Source organism: Thunnus thynnus, chromosome 5, assembly GCF_963924715.1.
Source record: "Thunnus thynnus chromosome 5, fThuThy2.1, whole genome shotgun sequence".
In the NCBI taxonomy this organism is placed as follows: Eukaryota; Metazoa; Chordata; class Actinopteri; order Scombriformes; family Scombridae; genus Thunnus; species Thunnus thynnus.
The window spans coordinates 8,551,003-8,573,729 of NC_089521.1; the positions used below are offsets into that span (position 1 = coordinate 8,551,003).

Genomic DNA, 22,727 nt, shown 5'->3' on the forward strand with positions numbered 1-22,727 from the left:
CATTGGGCCAGGGAAATGGGCGTAATACTTTGTATATCAACAATATTTCCTTTTTACTGACCTTTCGCAGGCAAAACTCAGAAGAATAAGAGCAATCCCACAAGAAACCATAGCTTCTGTGCCACAGAATGTTTCAATTAAATACAAGTTTAAATCATCTATAGACTCAACTGTCACTATTCATCACTAATTCAGATATTTACTGTAGAAATAATCAACCATTACTTCAAGAATGTATGTCTACCTACACATTTTGTCTACTTATGCTTGTTTAAATAGTCCAAGTTTCTCTAAAAATAATGTCAGTGTCACATATCAGTGCTTTCCTAAAGCATCATGAGAAATATAACGCATTAAGTGTTATGTGATTGAATAAGGTGTAAATAATCACCACCCAGTCATACAAGAATCACATGAACATACATTTATTACAAATATCACAATCCGGGAAACAACAATTCTTTAATAAATCACATCTTTGGGAACTCTGGGGCAAAATTCCTTGATAGATGTTTTAAATACAACTCACAAAACTTATTCTTTACAATCCTGAACTTCATCTCTAGCCATAGAGACATCTCATAATTTCTCTCACCTGCATGTATAAGGTGCTCCAGGAAATACAAGGTAGCAAACAGTGACCAAACCAGCCTTTTGTCATACTGAGGGACGCATGTTATCTTCAGAAATCATTCCAGTATGGTCTGAATGATTTTACAGATCCAGTTCATGCAATTTGGTGGAGTAGGAACTCTTCTGGGTTTCTTTCATAAACAATTTGATCTAAAATAAATTCAAAATCATTCAGTGTTATAATGTTAACTGTCTTTAAGTTTTTTAAGTTGTATGAATGGATTTTTTCTTGAATCACAATCTTTTGTATGTTCATTTCGTCACCAGTGTCCGAAATACAAATATATTCAGTCAACCCAGAGATGCTTCAAGTAAAGGATGGACAAAACGACAGAAGGTCCATGAAGGTTGTCATGAAGACAGAGGGAGAAAGATGGAGAAAAGGCAAAATGAAAGCAGATATGTGCTATTGTTGTTATATAAAGCAGGACGAGGGAAACCACACCTTACTCAGTCTGGACCAGTCTCACTTACTGGAAACCTGGACGCTACAGTACACTTCCTGTTAGTTCTGTACGCAAGTAATCCCACTAAGAGTGCTGTGATTTGTAGCAAGTGAATCATAAATACACATTTAATCCCACTGTGCGATGGGTAGTTTCTTTGCTAATTTGTGTCAAGTATTTCACTGCCCAATCAGACCCAGGACAACATCATCCTGAGAAGGACCCTGGGATATTTAGTAAACTGATATAGAGGAAAAACAGGATTCACTTTAACATTTCACATTTGTTTAAAAAATTTACTGATCAGATGATACAACAATGTCCATCAACAAAATGTGTTGTATGTCCACGCCACAACACATCAGCGCTCACCATGATCTATAACAAAAAGTTCAATCACATCTTGTGGATCGAAAGTTGCCATCTTAATACAGACGCACAAGTTTGTCACCACAAACAAAAATTAAGACATATTTACTTATGCTGCCTCCAAACCAGCCTAACTCATGGTGGACCCGCATTGTAAGGTTTGCTAAATTGTTAGAACCAATTATGCAATCCCAATTCAATTGTATACTTTTCCCTCACTGGCTCTTCAAGCTTATGCACAACTCTAATTGGGGAAAAAGTATGTGATTTAAGGTACAGATGAACATTCTGTAAATTTTCATCCTCGCATATTTTATTTGCTTTGGTTGATACATACATGACTGAGACTGAAGGAAAATCCAAGTCTGAGCAAAGACTTTAAATAAAGCACAAGAAGCAGCAGGGCTGACCTTGCTGAAAATCACTTAGTTCTCAATACTGATTCAAGTATTCAGTTTGTTGTAAAACAAGACTTGTCATTAATTTTCTCTGTCATGATTTGATTTTATCTTTAACATTTGTTTATGTAAACTGAATCAGAAAACTCAGCTCTAGATATAATCCTGCAATTTTTTTTTAGCTTTCTGACACCTTTAAGTGGCTTCAAATTGACACCAAGAGCAAAATTTCACCCAAAGGGTGTCTTTTTCTGATTGAAATCCCTTCCAGGAAGCGATCAATCAGCACAGACAGTGACCAAAGCATAGGTGTTGGTACAACATTGAGCAAAGACAATGAAAATGCTACCTCAGGAACAACATAAATCGCATATCTACACCTAAAAATATCAAAGTGAGATACATCTCAAATTTATCTGTACCTTGGGTTTAATACTGTACTACAGGCTGTGCTCTTTCCTGCTACCCAGCCCCTTTCAGATCTGCAGATGTGTGCATGACAGTGGTGGGATTAAATAGTAGTAGCCTCTGAACTGAAAGCGCAGTGGGATCCTCGTATCTGAAAGGAGGTCTGATAACTCTACACAAGGGCTTTCAGATGAGAAGTTGGTTCTGTCTGTAATGTGGTTAAATAGTTTCTGCTTCTCACTTCTGCTCTTCTTGTCTGAAAAACACACTGGTAGAAGAAAGTTGATGATTCTTGGCCCAGCTTCTGCAGTGAGTTGTCAGAAGAATACAAAAGAGGAGATGTAAGTAAATGAGGAAAAGCTCTCGATGATCCAGCTGTGGTTTGATTCCCCTCCTCTCATCTCCTCTCTTTCTGCTCTTTACCCCTCCATCGTCGCCTCCTCTGACCAGAACTCTGAGATCTGGTATTATCACAAGACTGTGGCACCGTCCTCGCAGCCCTGCTGGGCGAGAGGGGATTAGAGGAGGAGGCTGTAGGGCTTGTGTGTCTCTCCTTACTGGAGAAGGGGCAGGAAGTGTGTCAGGAGACATGTGCAATGAGTCTGACGCGGGTCTGGATGTCTTGGCGGCACAGGGGGCACGTCTCTAACTGTAAGGCACACTCCATACACATACCACTAGAAGAAGATGGGAGGAAAAACATAAAGCAAGAATGTATTATCCATCCAAAGAGAATGCTTGACAGAGCAAAATCTCTTATAACATAAAAACAAGTTTCTCTCAAAGATCTTTTATCTTCTATCTATTGACCGACAACATCGTTATTTTAACAGTCAGAATAATGTGGGATTTATTTCTTCACACTAGATGCACACATACCCATGTCCACAGGGCCGCAGCTCTGTGTCAGCCATGACGTCACAACACAGCGTGCAGCAGTTGTCTCGGATGCTAACCTGTTTTAGTAAGGCCAGACGCCGGTGTCTGGAAAACACACACAAACACAGATAAATTGTGCTTTTATGTACAGACATTAATTGAAGCACTGCAGATTGACATCTTGTAAAGAAAATTATATAATGCACTGAAGAGAGTCCATACTTAAAGGTGCTCTGGGGTTCTTGACCACTACTTGCTCTATGGAGCACTATTTTTACAGATGTGTACACAAGCCTGTCAATGGTTTCACACTGATCTACAGGTGATGATAATGCACCAAGAAAAGCAATTTCCCATAAATGGCCAACAAACTTTGTTTACAAGAAAAGTCTTTTCTGCACACTTATTACATTGGCTTCTTAATTCTATAAACATAAAATCAATTTTTAGAAAAACAACTTGACTGCAGTAAAGCAAAGCTCTGACAACTTGACTCCATGAGGTTCACTCATATAAAAGTATGTTTGCTCCACAGAACAAATGAAAATCACAAGGTTTAAATGTAACAGAAACTGTCAAATGTAGGTTTAACTATATGTGTTGGTGCATCAGGACATTTTATTAAGATGCTTACATGTCATAATTTTGTGTCCAATTTCCATCTTAAATAAACTACTACTACTAATAATAATGTACCATAAAGCTGTGGGTTATCTACCCATTTGATTAAATAATAATATTATAATTTGTTACTTATTACAATATTCTACCCCTAGTTTGCCCTCATCATATTCTCAAGGTAAATTGCAAATTGTTGAGCAAGTAAACACTTTTTCAAGCACTTTTTTGGTTGTGTTAAACAAGCTGGACACATTAAAAGCATGAACTGTGATCCAATACAATAATTGCTTTGTTCATACTACTAAGTCTAACTGGTCTTAATAAAGACCTTTAACTAGTCTAATAAAAAGTCCGAAGAGCTGCTCTGATGTAGCCAACAATTTAATGAAGTGATGAAAAGGCTTTATTTACACTGAAGCAACCCCACATGATGAGTCATTTTGTATCATGCCTACGTCCTTGTTGAACACTGTGTGCAAACAAATTATTCACTGGGACAGTTGGGAACAGATTACATACTGTTCTCCAGACTCTCAGTGTGTAGTCTATTTTAGGTTCTGCCATAAAATCACTCTGAGGACCAGCTTCACGTCTTACCTGGGTAAGATGATCTTTTCACTGGGCAGCAGTGAAGCGAAGTCGTTGAAGGTGCTGAACTTGACCGAAGGTGGGTGGCGGAAAGGCTTGGCCCCAAAGTTAAACTCACACTGCTGGTAAGACATAAAGCTGGCTGCCGCAAAGAATCCGGACCTGACATAGACAGAGATGAAGGAAAGAAACGTGATTAGTTGGGAACAGATGGAGGGGCAGAAGAAATAAGAGGGAAAATGAAATACAGAAGCAAGAAGGAAAAGCCACAGAACAGACACCATGGAAGAAGCGACAGAAATTCAGGAAGTGACTGCGTGTGTGGACTTACGTGGCCGAGGAGAAGACCTGTTTCTCTGGTGGCAGCTGATGTCCGTTCAAATAGAAGATCATCTGCTTCTTGCTGAGGTCCAGCAGGAAGCCGATGGCATCTCCTAAATAAGACACATGCAGTAGAATGAAGCCTTGACACACTATTATTACTATTATTCCTCCATGTAGGAGGTGAATCAGGGCCTGAATGCTGGCAGTGACAGCAGCATGTGGGTGCTAAAATCTAAAAAACACTCCAGAGACACCGAAACAATAAAGCAATTTATAAACAAATGAGTCTGACATTTAAAGTGTGGTGCCCCCTCTCCTCTCCTGACAACAATTGCAAACTTCCTTTAAAGTGTATGATTAAAAAAGTAGTCCTAAGTCATAACTGTGTGTCCATTATTGAGTAGTACATACCCTCCTTCCAGCAGGGGTGAGAGTGAGGTTTACTGCGAGCGTTGTACCAGATGAGCTGCCTGCAGCCATCATACGCACATGAGTATTCATCGTCTCCAATCCCATAACCCTCCTGTAACACACACATTCACACAAACGAAATGCTGTATCATGTGACTGCAGAACAAGTGAGACAGAATGAGGAAAGTCTGAACAGTAGAGACACTCAAGATGAGTACATGATTGAGGAACTTGCTGTCCTTGGTGGCCCATCCGATTTGCATCACGCCTGACGTAATGACCGTCACCTCGTAGTACCAAACACCCGAATCCACGCAGAATGTACAACGCACACTCTCAAAGGACGAGGCGTCGCATCGTGCCTGAGGAGGGGGAAAAAAATGAAGAGAAACGTGAAATGTGAATTGAAAATGTGTATAAGGCTAATGATTATAAGGTAATGAAACCTGAATGTCAGGTGGAGCTGCTACAGATTACATTTATGAATTGTGGTGCATGTGACTAATTTCAGACAACACACAGACTGACCTCTAGTCCACTGGGGGAGATCTTGAGGTACTCGCTGACGTCGTTGCTGTTGAGCATGGCGTTGATATTAGTGAGGTTGACCTTCTCGTAGGTGAATTGACGACCGTCCTTTAGGACTGAACAGAGAACATCAGAGGGACCGTTACCACATTTATGTCTTCAGTGACTCACACAGACACACAAATGCCTAATTATGGAGATTGTCTGCTATAAAAGGAATAGACCTTTTCTTTTCAGCATGTCATCCTACACGTACCCATACGTTAAACACAGGCTACTTACACAGGTTGTCAAGGCTCCACTGTGAGCAGAATCCGACCTGCCTCTTCAGGTAGTCGGGATGCTCTGCCCACGACTCCAAAACAGCGAGTCGATTGCTGATACAAGACTCGGACACCGTCAGTTTGTTCTCACCTGAGGTCAAGAAGAAGGTAGGTGTGAGAGGGAATGACTATACAAACACCACAACAAGACAGTTTTATAACATTGTAGAGAAATGTTACAGCAACAAACCTAAATGGAAACCAGTGACAAGTGGTGTCTCCAAAGACTGAACTTGTTAAGTCCCAAGTTGTTTTTGCAATCAGCATATTGGTCTGATATACAATACCAGTCAAGTTTGGACACACTTGACTGGTACTGTAAACTGCTGAAGAGTAGCCCACCCAGTCTCTACTTCACAGAATAATATTTCTTTTGCATGTGCAAACAAACCACCTTCAGGGAAGTAGTAAAAAGTAAAAATTTGTGACACTGGAAAGGTCCGCTGTCATGGAAACAGCAGACGGCATCTCTGCTCATTGCTTTGATAAGGTCACTTTCGATCCTATTTTGGTATTCCTTTGTAAGGAAATCACTAGTTTCAACCAGTCTCATCATGTATCTCTGATTCTGAACTGGTCTTCAGATGTGAGTGAGTGAACCTACTGGTTTGGGAGAACTTCTCCAAGGCAATCAGAGCAAACAGCATGACGGTGGGGTGGGCCTCAGAGCTCTGGAGGAAGATTTACAGAGAAGACACAAAATAAATGGTCATCAGTTTGAGCCCTTTTTCATTTTATTAAACTGACACAGACAAACATTTACTTTCATGCAAACACTTAAAGGTGCAGTGTGTAGAATTTAGTGGTATCTAGCGGAACAGACCTAGCAGAAATGAAATATAATATTCATAAGTATGTTTTAATTAGTGTATAATCTCCTGAAAATAAGAATTGTGTACCTGCACCTTTAAGAAACAACATCCAGATGGTCCCAAAATGATGTCCTCTATTGTTAATTCACAGTGAGAATACTTCCATAGACAGATTTCAGTTGACATAAAAGGTGGTTGATACTTTTGCAACGGTTTGGCACAGACACCAACAGACAGTCATGTAGACTGTTTCACAACTACTTACTTTATTGACTGTTTATCAAGGATAAACTCGACCAAGAACATTCACCTACATGTTTCTGTTACCTCCAGCATGGCATAGAAGTCAGTGACATTCATGTATTTAAAGTAACCTACAAAAATATTTTCTGACTCCCTCTTGTTCTTTCTGTCCAAACTCCTCCACATTTAGTGCAACTGCTTCGTGTTAAAAGAAACTGCACGGTGGCTATGCTGGAAGGATTTCCCTGTGAACCAGCTGCATAATATTTTTTCACGACAGTTAGCCACGCAGAACTCATTTTGCTCACATTAACTTTCAACATTTGGTTATTTTTTGTTGCTGAATTGCTCTGACGTAGCTCAGACAAGGCACAACAAAATAGATTCAACCAGAAGACAGTGAGGCTCTTATCTAATAATAGAACAATTTGAGTGGTAGTAATAGAAGTAAAGTGGTAAAAACAAAATCTCCTTGTTCTGCACAGTTGCCCAACTATCTACAAATCCTGCCACTCTCTTTTATGACCATCGTCATGCCTGTGATTTAAAAGTGAACTGAAATACCTCCCCAAACCTGGCAGTGCAACATAGTTGGACTTCCCACTCTACGCTCATTTAAAGCGTACTGATGCCTTAACACTGCACTTACACATAGAGACAACAAATCATCCGATCTTCCCTACTATCACCACCAACCTCAATCTACAAATCCAAAAACCTACATCTGGCACTCGAGCATCTTGCTTGTTTATTTATGCTTATATAGTCAAAGCTCTTATTTATATACTGGTATAACATGCTGCGACACTGTGGTGCAATGTCCTCGCCAGTGCAATCTCTTTTCTTTTAATGTGCAATACATCCTTCCAACTGCTGCTCCAGTACCTCATTAGAAGCTCTGTAAATAACTGTTGCAAATAATGTAATATCTCTCAGACCTTGCTACTCTCTTTATTTAGTCCAAATTTAATTTATTGTAAATTTGTTTTCTTTTTTTTTAACCTGACTGAGTGAACAGCAGAAGAATGTGCATGTACCCTGTGCCTGTGCAAGTCTCTTGAATCTTGAATAACAGCAGAATAATTACAGCAGTCACTTCACCAATAACAACCACAATGCACCAGAAAATGTTAAATGTCAAAAAACATTTTGTTACTTTGGGTTAAGTTGCACTTTGCAGGATGTAATGCACACCCATCATATTAGAGTTTAACTTTCATGTCTTTTTCATGACTGTACTTTGCTCACCAGGCTCTCTAGAAGATACTCCAGGGTTCCAGGGCTCAACAGTCCAATACTGGCTGGTCCTTAAAAAATAAAAGGAATAAATCAGAGAGCTGATATTAGCTAAAACACAACTTTTAGAAATATAAGAACCTCCAGTTCTTGTCTGTGTTTGCGTCTAATCCTTTACAGTAACAAGTGTGAATCGTTTAGGTCTTTAAACCTGGAATAAGTGATTTTTTTGGCCACTTGGGGGCAGTGGAAACAAGTTGTGAACACAACACTGACATATCAACTTTTTAGTTGATGAGGTGAACTATTACTTGGCAGCAGTTACAGAGCAACATTGTCATTCATTTGGAGTCAGATATATGTAAATCCAATATCCATGCTCTTTCATTTTTGGTCTCCACCAACTCCTGAGGGAAATATCAGGCTCTTTAGCTGCTAAATACACCTAGTTGCTAAGTGAGTCTGTTTGCCATATTTAACATCATCAAATGTTCGCTGATGAGAACTGTACTTGTTTCCTGGCAACATTAATTTATTGTGAGGAGATAGGTAGGCGCTGTGTTCACCTTGCATTGTGTCCTCAGATGCTGTTTTGTGAGTTTCATAACAAAATGACAACAAAAAAGTTTTTATCTTTGAGAGGAGCTGCTAACTGATTCCAAAGACCTTCAGTAACTGAGCTAATCTTGGCTTGTCTGAAAGGGTTAATAGGGATTGAAGGAACTTTAATGTTAAGAACTTACAAGTTGAGTAACTCAAAGATTTTGAGCTCTTATAACCACTGAGTGTAGCAGTATAGTGCCTTCAAGGCTCATTGTCAGCAAATAACATGCCAAAGGAAACATTCAGGAGCAAAGCTACATCAATTAGAATAACAAAAGGATAAATTCCAAAGACAAAGAAGTGTGTAAATGTGGACTGTACCAGCCAGTTTCTCTGCCAGGCATCCTAGGACAGCTGTGGTGTTTCTGTGTTTAGCAGGGTTCAGAGCATCCTGTCGTGCTACAGCCGAACTCAGACTCAACATGTCAGAGAGTTTCTGAAGAGCATCCTGGAGAGAGGATATGAACCAGTTACTCTAATCAAGGACACACATGTGCAGTGACAACAAAACAATTCAAAGCTCAAGGAGGAAGAAGAGATTGAATATTACACTTTATACCATGGTCTGGGTGAATACTCTTTTCTGATTGGCCGGCAGGTTAATACCATGTACTGCACCTATAGTTCGGCTCAAGTTTAATCACCGTTTTAAATTCATCCCCTACCCAACCTGTAACCATAGCAACATTAAAGAGCACAGCTGTCAAAGCTTACTCGTTATAAAATTTTGAAGAATGGGACACAGCAGAAGAAAAAGAAATGGAGAAGAAAAGATAAAAACCAAGCAAAAAACAGCAAAAGGAACTGAAACCTGAAGATCTTAAAATGATAGAGGAAGAGAAGGATGAGATTAATACAAAAAAGGCAACAAAATGGGTAGTTAGTATACTGAGAGACTTTCTCTACCAAACACAAAGGAACAGTGATTTGGAGACATACTCTGCGGTTATGCTTAATGACACCTTACGTGAATTTTAAGCCTCGGTTCAGGCTGGCGGCAAGTGCAGTGTGGCAAGTTGTCATGACAACGGTAAGCTCATGCTTCATAACCTTTCAATTTTGAGTGCAAAACTTTGAACAAAAATTTGAGAATGCTTTTATTTTATATTTTTGGCAAATGAAAAAGCGGGATAATTAACTATTAGATGTACATTTTAAGTTGTACGGTTTTTAAGAACCAGGTTTGCCTCTGCGAACCACTGATCTACCTACTTGTTGATTATCCCTTACTTCAGTCACAATCTTTATAAATTCACATATGATTGTGATGGAGAACGCTGCAAAGTAGGTCAAGACACAAAGCAGTACAGTGAAGGGCACAAAATACAGACAATACATTGCCTTTGCTAGTGTGAAGAGATAGATGTGATTCTAGGAGCTGACAGCTAGAGAGAGAACACCACATCCAGTAAATTAAATTTACTTTATTAACAGACTGGGACACAGTGTCACTGATGCACCAGAAACCAGGCGCTCAGCTGATATCATCCAGCTGCAGCGTCACAGTGCCAGCAGTTTCAGACCTGCAGTTCCACCCCAGCCTGTGCCACTTATAGGCAAGACAAGTAAACATGTTGATGTTTCTATCTACAGACAAGAAAAGTAATAGCTTAGCTTCTGCATGAAATCTGCGCCACCTGCAAGGAGCGTTGCAAGTGCAGTTTTATCCCACACTGTTTGTGTGTACATTTGAGGCAAATATATGTTTTGTTAAGAGTGTAGCATATTTTTTGCTGAATGCTGGAAAGAGTACAGAGTTCATACTGTGCAGAGCGTCATGTCCTCTGTCCTCAGGTTACTTTAGAGAGGGAAGCAGGGGGTTCTAACATATTTTATTTGTTCACAGGGGAAAAGCGGTGGGGTGGGAGAGAGAGGGTAGAGAGCAGAGGCCAAAAGAAAACAGTAAAAGGAAAGTAGTGACGGTTGACTAAGCTCTGTCTTTGGTGCTGAATAGGCTGAATTTCTATATTAGTATTTTTTATCTATTGAAGTTTAGTATGACACAACAATGTTTTACATTCATTAGTGATTTTGTTTTATCTGCAGGTCTAAACTGCTGCTATGTTTGCTCTCCATTCCTGTAGGTCCACATCTTATGTTCCTACTGTAAGTTGAACTGGTCTAACAATAATAGAAAAAGAAAAGAAACAAAGCAAAAAAAACAGGTCTAATAATAACTGAGTTTGTAACTAAGTTACAAGCCAGTTCCTTTAGGTGTTTTGCATTTGGACAACATTTTTGGGGGAAAATTTGATGCATTTATTGAATAGCAGCAGAGAAGATATGACAGGAACTAAGGGGAGACAGTTCTCCGGTCAAACATGAACCAGGGATGATGCACCTCTTCTCCTAGGCCACCAGCGATTCCCAAAGACTGGTTTTCTGATTAGAGGGGTCAGGGCTGGGTCAGTTTTAAAATTAAAAAAATTAAAAACACACACAAGTAAAGACCATGTAAGTGTGAATGTATTACCCTAAATTAATCTCCCTTTGTCTCAAACACACACACATAAGCCTCTAACCTTAGTGGGCAGGGGACACTCGTCCAATAGAAGGGTGATCACTGCAGGGCCAAGCGGATCGTCCAACGGGATCACTCGAATCAGAGACTGGACGACCTCCAGCCAACCGTCATCTGAGAGAGCAGAGGAGAAAAGATTGACTTGAGATCCAACTGACTGAATCCATAAAGCCTGATACATATAATGTGTGTCTCTGCCTGGTTGCATAAAGCATTGTAGGAAAACATTTTACTTACCTGCTCTCTAAATAATAAAGGTTTTATCCTTAAGTGTATTTCAAAACCTAAATTCCTTCAAGTCTTAGTCTTTCTTACAAAAACTACACATGGAAAAACACTTGTGGTACCTTCAAGAGAAACATATCAACAGGTGGAGATTTTTTTCCCCCCATTTGAAGAAAAGAACAAATTGTGTCAGAACAGTGTTTGGAAAACCCTACTGAGTCTTTTCCATTATTTATTGCCACAGATGTTGCTTTGGACTGGATAATACTTTTACATCACATTCATTTTTTCTTTTAGCATCAGTCTAGTTTGACTTGATACTGACAGATACTGGAAGACTCTAGATTATGAGCACCAGAGGCAGAATAAATACAACATCCACCACTTCCTGTCCATTAGGTGACTCAGTTAAAAACACTATCACTATCACTTATGAAAGACCCAGCCAACATGAATAATGTAACATCGTATCACATGTCGAACAGAAAGTGACCGACTGGTTGACTGACTGACTTGCTGCTTGGCCGCCTTCAGGGTTCAGTATCTGCAAGCTAATACCCAACTTGGCTGTTCTCAAGCCACGCAACACCATGCCATGTGACCATCAAACACCATATGTGCATGACACAAGGCACTTTCACACACAGCATGAGAGTTTCATTCACCATATGCACAAGAAAGCACACATACAACAAACTGAAAACACACACAAACTTCAACTGAAGCTTCAAACAAACACAACCTTAAATAGGAATCAGAGCTGTCAGTTACTGTCAAACGAAGACTCCTGTTTAGACACAGTTCACACGATCAGGGTAGCAAAGCAGCTGACAACACATAGTGTCTACAGTGTAAGTAATGACTATGTCCCTTCCCCAGGTGATGCACAGTCCCCCTCTCAGGCTGCGCTGAGCGGTGTGCTGGAGAAATGCTGAGGCAGTGGTATGACAGCAGCATTTTAAGTAGGAGACAGGTGGTGTTGCAGCCGGCCTCCTCTGTTCAGTGAAGCTTTCTCCAGTTTGACATAAACGGCCTCTTTCACACCTGATTCTAAACAACGATCTTCTTTGTGTGAGGTACATTTTGGGGTCTCTTCTTAATAATTGCCAGACTTGTAATTTAACACCACATATTCCACATACTGAGGTGTTATGTACTGCACATACATATTCTAAACAGACGAGTGGGGATGGTGATGTCGAACTGGAGAAACAGTTGCTGAACAGAGGACGAGGACTGCGCCTGTGTCTGCTGCTTACAATGCTACTGTAATACCACTGCCTCAGCAGTTCTCCACAACAACAACACCGGCCTGAGGGGAATGGGACATCATATTCTGAAGGCACCGAACCACTGGAGATGTTAAAATGCCTGGAACTCATCAGCTGTCAGTAGAAATCATGAGTCCCCTGGATATTTTGCAAAACATATTAACTCTGATTCTGTGTCTTTAGAGTTGTGCACGTGACTAAAACTGGTTTTGTTGGTTGAGACCACATCAGCCACCTTGTCAAATGACCTTTTCTAAGTGGAGCTAATGTTCCTCTCTTTTCCCATTTTATACCCTCTGATCTGAACATTTCAAAACACATGACAAGTGCTTGTCCATTACATTATGTCACATTTTTTTGTGTATTCTTTACCCCTTTTATAAAAAGTGGTGTCACTCTGGACAACTGGGACACAGTGCTGTCTGATATGTCCATGCTCGTTGTACAGATGTGTGTCTTTTTTTCTTACCTGTCTCTGCCATCTCATGCAAAGTGATCATGGAGTAAGGGGGCTCTTGGTCGCTGAAAAACAAAACAGAGTTCGTTAAGAATGTGAAAGCAGCCTGGTTTATTTAGGAGGGTTGCTCATATCCTTCTAAGCTTTTCTCTTACCTGATTGCTATATATCACAAACTCAGTTCTACATGATATGAGTGTTTATTTATGTGCAAGCTTTGTACAAATGGAGGTGGTGCCTTTCAGTAAGAGCCATCAACCAGCAAAAACATTAAGTGTTTATTGTCCCTGTGATCAGGCATCTGTAATAATATAAACAAGTGATTCAGGCCTATGTGTGCTTTTGTGTTTGCAGTAATGGCCATGGACAGTAATGTCTCTCGGAGAGGTTAAAGCAAGTGTATAATTTTGACGCTAGTACTGTTGCTCGTCATGGCCCGTCCCACGCTGAAAACTGCTTCCTTTTTGACAGCCATTTCATCTGAGTCACACTAATACATTTAGTTTGTACTGCACACGCACAACATAAAGAAAACTGGACTAAGGGTTAAGACACTGTGTACAGATTCTTAGAAATGAACAAGCACGTCTCACACGGGGCTGATGAGAATATTTATAAGACTATGGTTTTGCTAAATGGAATATGCCATATTCATCAGCTAAGTGGAGTGATATTTTTTGCAGTATGTTGCAGCAACTGTTAAATTTTAGTATTTTGACACACAGATGGTGTGCTAAATAACAGAACCAGCTTCCGAATATAATGCACTCCACTTAATATTAATTAGTCTATTGATTACCTTTTTGATTAGTGAAATAATCATTTAGACTATCAAATGTCAAATAATAATACAAAGTGTGTTCAAAATGCTTTTTTTTGCCTGAACTACCATTAAAATTTCCCAAATATTACATTTATATTATAAAACAGAGAAAAGCAGTAAAATTTGAGAGGATGAAACCAAATGTTTGATGTTTTTACTTATTAAATAACAAGATAGTCACAATTAATTTTGAATCAACACTTCTCTGATCAATAAAAATACAACATTATAAGTTCACAAAGGTAATATTTTTTGTGAGGATGACTGTATTTCATTGCATGTTACTATCAGATGTTCTTTTAAACTGGCCGTCCTTTTCTGAAGGTACAAGAACAAGCAAGACAAGGACACTAGGACACTAAATTGCTTAATTCAGTCATAACCTAAACTAGAATCATGTACACAGAAAAATAATTTCATATCAAGAATTAAAAAAGCCTTTAAAGCTGGAATTTGTAACTTTCCTTGTATTCAGACTAATGTTGCAGCTGAGGGATGTTAGTGTTTGTCAGGATTTTTTGCCAGCGCTTACTCCCTTTCATGTGGGAAATATAATAACCCGGCATTTTTAGCATGCCTCAGTATTAATGAACTACAGCTATCCTCTCCACCGCATTGATGTTACCACAACTGCCAAAAATACGGAAGTTCAACTTTAAAGTGCAGTTATTGATTAACTATGTTGGGTTAACTTTTCAACCTGCAGCTGTTTTATCCAAGAGCTTGTCATGATACGATGGTAGATTGTACACACATTTGCAAAAAAAGGGTCAACACAACCCCAGAATATGCTGGAAGACAAGAGACGCTTTGGTGGTCAGGTTTAAGGAGAGGAGACCAGAAAACATGGTCTCTCTTTTCAGGTCGGCTGAGAAACTATACACATATTACTAGGTAGGCTGCTCCTACTGCTGCCACTAAAAAGAACTACAAAGACAGGCTTACAACCACAACAGACTACACTGCCTATAATTTACATGAGCCTATTTTTACATTCATATTTCCATTTTTCGTGTCAATTACAGATCTCTTGAATGCTGCTACACTCAACATTTGTCCTTACCACGTTTTGTTTTTAATGCCAACCAGTGAGAACACCAAAGGGTCACACTAAACGACAGCACAGTGGAGGACGAGGTTAAGGATGAAAGCATCTGTGCAAGCTACAATACATAACTCTTGCTACATCATTGCAGAGAGCCGTCCCAGTGCCAAGAGAGGAAACACTGTACAGAAAGGAACTGTCTTTCACAAAGTCCTCTAAAGGGCTCTCTCTGTTTGATGACACACTTGAAAACTAGAATCCTCGCACTGCTCCCACAGTGTTTCTTTATTTACTGTTGCTGTACGTTTCGATCAATCAGCTCTTTCTCAGGCATCGAAATAACTTTTTGTCATGATGTCTCCTGTTTTCTCCAGTAAGATCGTTTTGGATGTGCATCTTTTTTTCCCTATTTCATGCAACAGGTTAAAGATAAAATATCTGCAGCAGTTGCTTAGGGCAGGAAGCTTTTTCAGATTTCAAATAGTATAACACCAAAATAAACAACAGGCACCCACTGCACAGTTTGGAAAAAAAAAACTCCTTTAACAAGAAAAATAGGTTCTGTTGAATGAACAGTCCTGCTTGTTGTATTTTGTATGTTCAGGTTAAAAAAGTCCGTTATTTTGTCACTTTGCTCCAAGATAAATTTTTGTCAGAGTTGTAGCCTTTACATGTCTATGTTTAAAACAGGCTATTTACTAATTTACTCTGTTAATTATCTGCAATTGTGAATTTTAATATTATCTTTCAGTTACAGCAAGAAATCCTGGTTTCATTGAAAAAGAAACAAATTTAGGTCTATGCTACAATAACAAGAAAACATTCAACCTTAAGTTAAAGACTACAAAGACAATATGAGGTAAAGACATAATAAGTAGTGTGATTTGTGAAGCTATTTCCCCTCATTATTGTTTACCTGCAGTAAAAAAAAAATGACAGAGCCGAGTGATGACAGGGAAGTTTGATGGCATTGTCAGCTAGACAGGTGCAATCCAGCCAGCCCAATCAACATTTCAAAATAACACAGTATGAAGAGCATCTCTAACAGCATTCATTTAATTTTTGTGTGATCTTGACCGCAAATCAATCTCATGTGATGTTTCAGCTGAAAGACATCAGTCTCTTTGGGGTTTTTTCATACTGGCAGACATGAGTTTAGCTGAGTTTAAGTTTTATAGACAGCTACGTTCTAGAGGGTGATCCTGGTGTTTGACCACTGCCCCAGTAGACAAAACTGCTACTGTACCTATCCCAATATATCTTACTGTATGAATAAGAAGTACAGCATCAACATTAAGTGTCCTCAGGTGTGTTTACTACACACCTAGATAAACAGCAAATTGATCAATAATATCTATCAAGGATAAACTAGTTAACATTGATTACTTTCCCTGGGCCATGTGGCTGACTGATGCTCTTAATCATGACCCTGGCTTACCAAGAAAACATTAATTTAAAAACTGTACCAGTCAGTCTCTTCCTCCCATCCTCATCACTATATTATAGAGATCAGGATATTATATAATTATCATTACTAGACTTACTTGTCTACAAGTGTCCTGATGACGGCCAGTGTGTCCAGCACCAGGCCATCCACATTCTGTTTCTTCCGTCGTGGCTCATGGGGCCCTCGCCCTCTGCGTGGCGGTCTGACCGGGTCCCTGGGACGACTGCTACGAGCCTCTCCTGCATCAACACCTACGCTTGTACCGTGATCCACCCGCCTAGCTTGTCCTCGGGTCGCCCTTGACGACCCATGGTGATGGTCCTCCAAGTCACTATCCTCCCGGCACACACAGCTGTTACCCATGGTTCCAGTGCCGGTGACCACACTGGCAAGGGTCTCCCAGAATGGAGGAAGGGAGTTTGAGGAGGAAAGGAAGAGCAGAACCTTTGCAAGGCTCCTGCAGGCACAGAAAGTGATCCAGGCGGCTACTATCATATCATTTGAAGAGCTTGGTTTTGGGGGAGTTTTGTCCCAGTGGGCTGGGTGGGGTCAGTGTAAATGATCATACTGTTGCCAAGCAGAGATGTGGGATTGGGTTTGGGCTAATTTATATATATAGCAGATTAAGTGGACCAGGAGGGGTCAGGTGATGCAACGAGAAAATCTCTGAACATCATTAACAGCACAAGGTTCAGGTCCAGCTTTCATCCAGGGCTTACAGAGCTGTGGAAGCAACAGAACAGCAAAGAAAAAATGAAACTCTGTCAGAGCTGTATATTTAGCTGTTTCACAACTGATCATGTTCTGCCAGCAGCAAAGCTTAGCTGAAGTGACACACCCCATGAGATAGCAGTGTCAATTCAGTCAGAGATTAAACTGTGAAAACTAAAGAGAAAATCAACATCAGCCATTTACTTGCTCATCTCTTTAAAAAGTAGCTACGATACGATGTCTATCTGTTTTCTAACTAAAGTTACGCTGTAGGTTAACTATCAACAATGAGCTCATCGTTTCTTATATGATTATTAGTATTGTTGACAAACAAGAGCTCTTCAGTTAGCCTGCTAGCAAGCTAGCCACCCACCAAGCAACAACTGTAACGTTGGCAAATGAAAACCAAGTCTTACAAACTCACATGTATCAATTCGTTAGTGATTAAACTTTAAATGAATACTTACGTTAGAAAACATTCAAACGCAGTCACGCCAGAACAGAGTAGCTAACAAAACAGGCAGCTAACCAGCTAGCTGTTAGCCAGGTTAGCTCCCCTGATTCCACTGTCAAACTCCACAAGTTAGCTCACCACGGTAACAGACAACTAAGGGTGCTACTCAAACGCCAAGTGAAGTTAAGAGGTACATTTACACGACCTGCCTGTATTTCACAACACACCTAAACCAGCACATTCATATCACGGTCAGCTAACACCTCACACACACTTTAACGACGCTTCACCGCTAGCTGCTCGCTCAGTTCCGTAGCGCTGGCAGCTGAGAGGCTGACGGAGCAAAGAGGAGGATTTCTGCTGAATACAACGTCAACATACTGTAAAAACCGCAGCTTCCCTATTCTTATAGCGTGAAAACCCCTTTCTGCCTGCCTGCCCTCTTTCATTGTCTGTCTGTGTACTAAATTAGTTTGAAAGACTTTGTTAAAAGATAAGATAAGACTTTTTTCCCGCATGTTACAGCAGTGCAGGTGTTACACCAAATTTGGTGACCCATCAGATTATGTGACCTGCAGTTTTGGAAGAAGTACTCAGATCCTTTACTTAAGCAAAAGTAGCCTATCAATACCACAATGTAAAAATACGTAATTACAAGTAAAAATCCTGCATTTAAAATCATACTTAAATAAAAGTATAGAATTACCAGCTAAATTTACTTAGAAGTACTAAAGTGAAAGTACTAATTTTGCTGAAAATCGGGCTGTGTCTCTTACATTACAATGCTACTTATGCATTAACCCCCCCCAATATATATATGTATGTGTGTGTGTGTGTGTGTGTGTGTGTGTGTGTGCATATATATACATACACTAGGCTACAAAACTCACTTGAATGTGTGTTATATTTCTACACCTATATCTATAACAAGAAAAACACAAAGAAATCAGTTAATACAAATACAACTTGAGATTTAAAGAAGATTTACAGAAGTAACAATCTACAACAGTAAAATACAATAGATGAAATTGCACTGTGGTTATTAAGTTGTACACAATGGCTACATCAGGTTACAGTACCAGCATGAACACATTAATCAAATGCCATACACTTGTGTAATGTGGATGAAATACAATAAAAAAAAGAACAACAAAAGCACTTAAAAAAAAAAAAAAAAGCATGTGAATGGCCGAAAGGCAACTTGATCAGACTTTTCTCAGAATTCATGAACACAATTCAAAGAAGTTTCCAAAAGTGCTGCTGAACAGTAAGGACATGTGTATAAACAATACAAGTAGAATATGTCCATTTGATTTAAAAATGTATCCATAAAATACATGATGTCATAGCAATGAATATTATGGTCTATACAAGAACCATAAGGCTTTGGTGATGTGCCAGAACAATACGATACAGAAAATGTGATATTGTTTTGGGAATTGTTATTTTATAACTTACAGCTAATAAAGAGGAAATTCAATGAGAGAACCAGAAAAACAAGACATGACATTTCTCAGGTGACTCTGCACTGGGCTACTGAAAGGTTAAAAAGAATCAGTTTATTGGTCATCAAAAAGGTCACATTTATCAACACTAACTTAATAACACTAACTCAAGGTATTTCGGGTCAGGGAATAAAGATGGGAGGGGCGAGTCCATGTATGGTCCAGGTCCTTTAAAGGCAGCCAATAATTCTTTTTTTATGTAATCATAACAAATATCTCAGAGTGTGGACCTCTGGCCTCCCAGTCACATATGTGATGGTATAGTCATCATTATTATTTTAAAGAAAGAACTGGATAAATGAAAAGCATCTACAATATGCTGTGTGAATCGGACCTGCTGATCTATCTAATGCTGTAATGAAAAACTTGAGTGATCATACAATCAGGGGTCTTAGCTCAGGGGGCATATAGCAGCAGACTTTTCAAGATTTGACAGAGGAAGGTTGTGCATACATTTCATAGGTATTCATAAGTCATCCAAATAGTTAAATAGTGTGCTGTAAATTGGGACAGTCATGCACTCTGCTTCGGTCTATAGCTGTATTGAAGGAGTTGTCACGATACATGCCACTCTTGCCCAGGTCTTCAGAGAATTTTTGTGATTTAGGGTGGAAAGTACATGGTGAGCTTTCAAAGGTTGGAGAGTAAAGACCATATTCTCCAGAGGTGGTCCTGTACAGTAGATTCTGGGGCTTTGCCCATGTCGCTGACAATACATCTTTAACTGCTGGAGTCATCATGCAGGTGAAAACTGGGTTTCCAGGATTGGTGCATGTTTTTGTATTTTCTACCTGCTGTTGTTGAGAGGATGACATCATTGCAGTACCTATGAAAAGAAATTCAAAAACCTCAGCTTTAATACATGCTTACACAAAACCGAGCTCCTTTGTAGCAAGTATCTATAGTTAAACTGACAGATGCAGAGGCTCTATCTCATTTTGTTTTCCCATTCTCAAGTTAAGGATGCAAATGTGTCAACATGTAACAAGACAAAAACTTCTTCAGTATCTCCTTCTTCTTAAAGACTTTGGAAAATGACATGTTTGAGGGGTTACTGGTTCCATTTCCACCTCTGAAATCTGCAACATCAAAGTCAAATTATGACACATAGGTGTTTGGTGAGAATTAAAATATTTAGTGAGGATTTGACAATTTCACATTGTAGAATTCATTTTCTAAGGAAGAATTCACAGGCTCAGTGTTTCTGATGTTTCAAACACATTTAAAGTTTCATAAGGGTACCAAATATTAACTTAGAGCTGATCTTTCTACAAGAATATCCACTTCAAAGGTATCTACTTCAAAAGACATACATGGTGACATATACAGAGAAATTCCTTTCTGTAGCTGTCTGGGTGACACGTTTCACTGACTTGAAACTGTGAATGAAATGCCACTTCCCCCCAGTCATTAATTTAGTATAATTACCTTCAAATGCAGATCTACGTTGTCTCGACTTGGATTTGGCGTTGTCTCGTTAGCCAGAAGCTCGAAGTCTGGTTACTATGGTTACCATTAAACTCATGACGTCAGCTTTAGTAGTTTACAAGATATTCGTGTTTACCAGCTTTTTCCGGAGCTGTCAACCGCATTTCACAGTCTTCATCAGTGGATGAAATTTACTCACTTGTCATGGAGTAAATTACTTGAGATTATTGTGTCTAAACATTGGTGGGATCATTCCGTTGGCTTTGTGGGATGTACAAAAAGACACATGCAAAGTTCAAACGATGGGCGAGACCTCGAGAACTTGGATTTATGGATATGAAAATTAATAAACTGACAGTCCGTTGAACTTGCTGTTTTTGTTGTTGTTGTTATTACATCCTTGGCTTCCAGCATGTATTGGAGTTTGATTTCCCTCAGCACGTGAAGGCATCATTTCGTTGGGCTACGTCATCACAGAGTGTCAGCTGTTTACGTACAATTACCGCGCCTCCGGTTCTCAAATAACGGCGAAAAACAAAACAACAAACATCCACGCTCAAACCGTGTTGCTCACAAACGTTTGCTGACAGTCTGCTACTGCTGCTGTCTTATCTTTTTGTAGGCTAACTGGTGTATCTGTAAAGGTAGCAGTGGAGTTTGACTGTCTTTCTCCACTTCCTGCCACCGTGTGTGAAGCTTAAAGTTGACTCGGCCACAGGAACAACAGCTGTACCCGGTGCTGTTCGGAGGATGGACAGTGAAATCCAGCGAGATGGGAGAGTCCTGGACCTCACTGATGATGCCTGGAGGGAAGACAGACTGCCGTATGAAGATGTAACCATCCCTCTGGTAAATGCTGCACGTACAGACAATGTTCTCACAGCTTGTTTATAGTCAGGTGCAGAAAGTTTACAGCAACATTCAGAACTAAGATCTGTCAAGACTTTGATGCCTCACAAAAACTACATTTAATTCAGCCTCTTTGAAAGTTTGAAATTGTGTCAATAATGCACATCCATGAACTCCTGTTTAAACATCTCACAGAAAATATTCCCGTTTATTCATCTTTTGCTTTCCTCTTACATGTTTCCCAGTGTCCATTTAGAAACTACAGATATAAAATAGCACTGAGATGGGTGTGACCCGTGAGCTCCTGCTTCACTGATTCATCTAACAATAATAATAATAATACATTAAATTTTAAACACCTTTCTCATAACCCAAGGACACTTTACACACAAATAATAATAATAGTAAAATAATCTCTTCTTGTCTTCCCTGTCCTCTGTCAGAGTGAACTGCCTGAGGCTGAGCAGGACAACGGAGGATCCACAGAATCTGTGAAGGAGCAGGAGATGAAGTGGACAGACCTCGCCTTACAAAGCCTGCACGAAAACACGCCGAGCACTGGGAGCTGAAAGACTCATCTGGAATCAGACTGTAGAACAAACAAACCTACACACACACACACACACACAACCAACGTGCACATCGGCTTCAACCACATTTGATTCACTGTCTGCTTTCATTTTTATTGTGTCTTTTTTAAAGGATTTTCAGCACGTTCCAGCTAAGCAGAAGTTATGTAAAAATGTATTTTGCATTGATAATTGATCTATATTGTGGTCTCTTAAATATAAATCAAATGTAATTACTTTTGCAGCTTTGTAATAACATAAATGAGACTCTTTGTCAGTTTCTGAGGCCTCTCATTGGGAATCAGTCACATCCAAATATCCTAGGAAGCAGTCATTGTATGTGTTCACAATAACTTCTTCACCTTTAATTGATGGTGTTTATCTTTTATGTTGCACTCAGAAGGTCAGGGTGCTAGTCAACACAAGAATACTGTGTGTGTAAAAGTGTTCTTTGCTTACTAAAACAAATCCTGTTATTTCAAACCTGTCCTGTTTTCTCTTCATCAACTCTTCATCAGTCTCATCACCAAACATAGAAACGTTTGGCCTCATTTTATGAAATTGTAATGGCAATTGGATAAAAACAATCCTGGACTTACA

The 22,727-nt window shown here is 39.5% G+C and overlaps 3 protein-coding genes across 3 annotated transcripts; 1 reads left to right on the plus strand and 2 right to left on the minus strand.

Moving 5' to 3' along the window:
- Window positions 1-409: 409 nt before the first annotated feature.
- rspry1 (ring finger and SPRY domain containing 1) lies at window positions 410-18,318 on the minus strand. The gene is made up of 15 exons (XM_067589025.1): window positions 17,790-18,318; window positions 16,709-17,334; window positions 13,309-13,361; window positions 11,345-11,457; window positions 9,144-9,270; window positions 8,232-8,290; window positions 6,533-6,599; window positions 5,888-6,019; window positions 5,606-5,721; window positions 5,296-5,439; window positions 5,078-5,189; window positions 4,674-4,776; window positions 4,352-4,504; window positions 3,134-3,238; window positions 410-2,931 (listed from the first exon to the last, which is right to left on the minus strand). Exons 2-15 carry the CDS (start codon window positions 17,104-17,106, stop codon window positions 2,835-2,837), a joined length of 1,779 nt encoding a protein of 592 aa, XP_067445126.1. The 5' UTR covers window positions 17,107-17,334; window positions 17,790-18,318; the 3' UTR covers window positions 410-2,834.
- A 372-nt stretch (window positions 18,319-18,690) lies between these two features.
- On the minus strand, window positions 18,691-21,112 carry pierce2 (piercer of microtubule wall 2). The gene is made up of 2 exons (XM_067589030.1): window positions 20,710-21,112; window positions 18,691-20,107 (listed from the first exon to the last, which is right to left on the minus strand). Exon 2 carries the CDS (start codon window positions 20,097-20,099, stop codon window positions 19,767-19,769), a length of 333 nt encoding a protein of 110 aa, XP_067445131.1. The 5' UTR covers window positions 20,100-20,107; window positions 20,710-21,112; the 3' UTR covers window positions 18,691-19,766.
- Window positions 21,113-21,222: 110 nt separating this feature from the next.
- anapc13 (anaphase promoting complex subunit 13) lies at window positions 21,223-22,610 on the plus strand. Its single transcript, XM_067589031.1, has 2 exons — window positions 21,223-21,558; window positions 22,002-22,610. The coding sequence occupies exons 1-2, from the start codon at window positions 21,460-21,462 to the stop codon at window positions 22,125-22,127; spliced, it is 225 nt and encodes a 74-aa protein (XP_067445132.1). The 5' UTR covers window positions 21,223-21,459; the 3' UTR covers window positions 22,128-22,610.
- Window positions 22,611-22,727: the final 117 nt, after the last annotated feature.

Excerpts from the sequence above, each read along its gene's own strand:
- rspry1 (XM_067589025.1), bottom strand. The coding sequence starts at position 17,106 with ATGATAGTAGCCGCCTGGATCACTTTCTGTGCCTGCAGGAGCCTTGCA. Across the intron at positions 5,440-5,605 it reads TCTCCCCCAGTGGACTAGAG|GCACGATGCGACGCCTCGTC; the intron begins GTCAGTCTGTGT and ends CCCCCTCCTCAG. Across the intron at positions 3,239-4,351 it reads GAAAAGATCATCTTACCCAG|ACACCGGCGTCTGGCCTTAC; the intron begins GTAAGACGTGAA and ends TGTGTTTTCCAG.
- pierce2 (XM_067589030.1), bottom strand. The coding sequence starts at position 20,099 with ATGATGTCATCCTCTCAACAACAGCAGGTAGAAAATACAAAAACATGC.
- anapc13 (XM_067589031.1), top strand. The coding sequence starts at position 21,460 with ATGGACAGTGAAATCCAGCGAGATGGGAGAGTCCTGGACCTCACTGAT. Across the intron at positions 21,559-22,001 it reads AAGATGTAACCATCCCTCTG|AGTGAACTGCCTGAGGCTGA; the intron begins GTAAATGCTGCA and ends GTCCTCTGTCAG.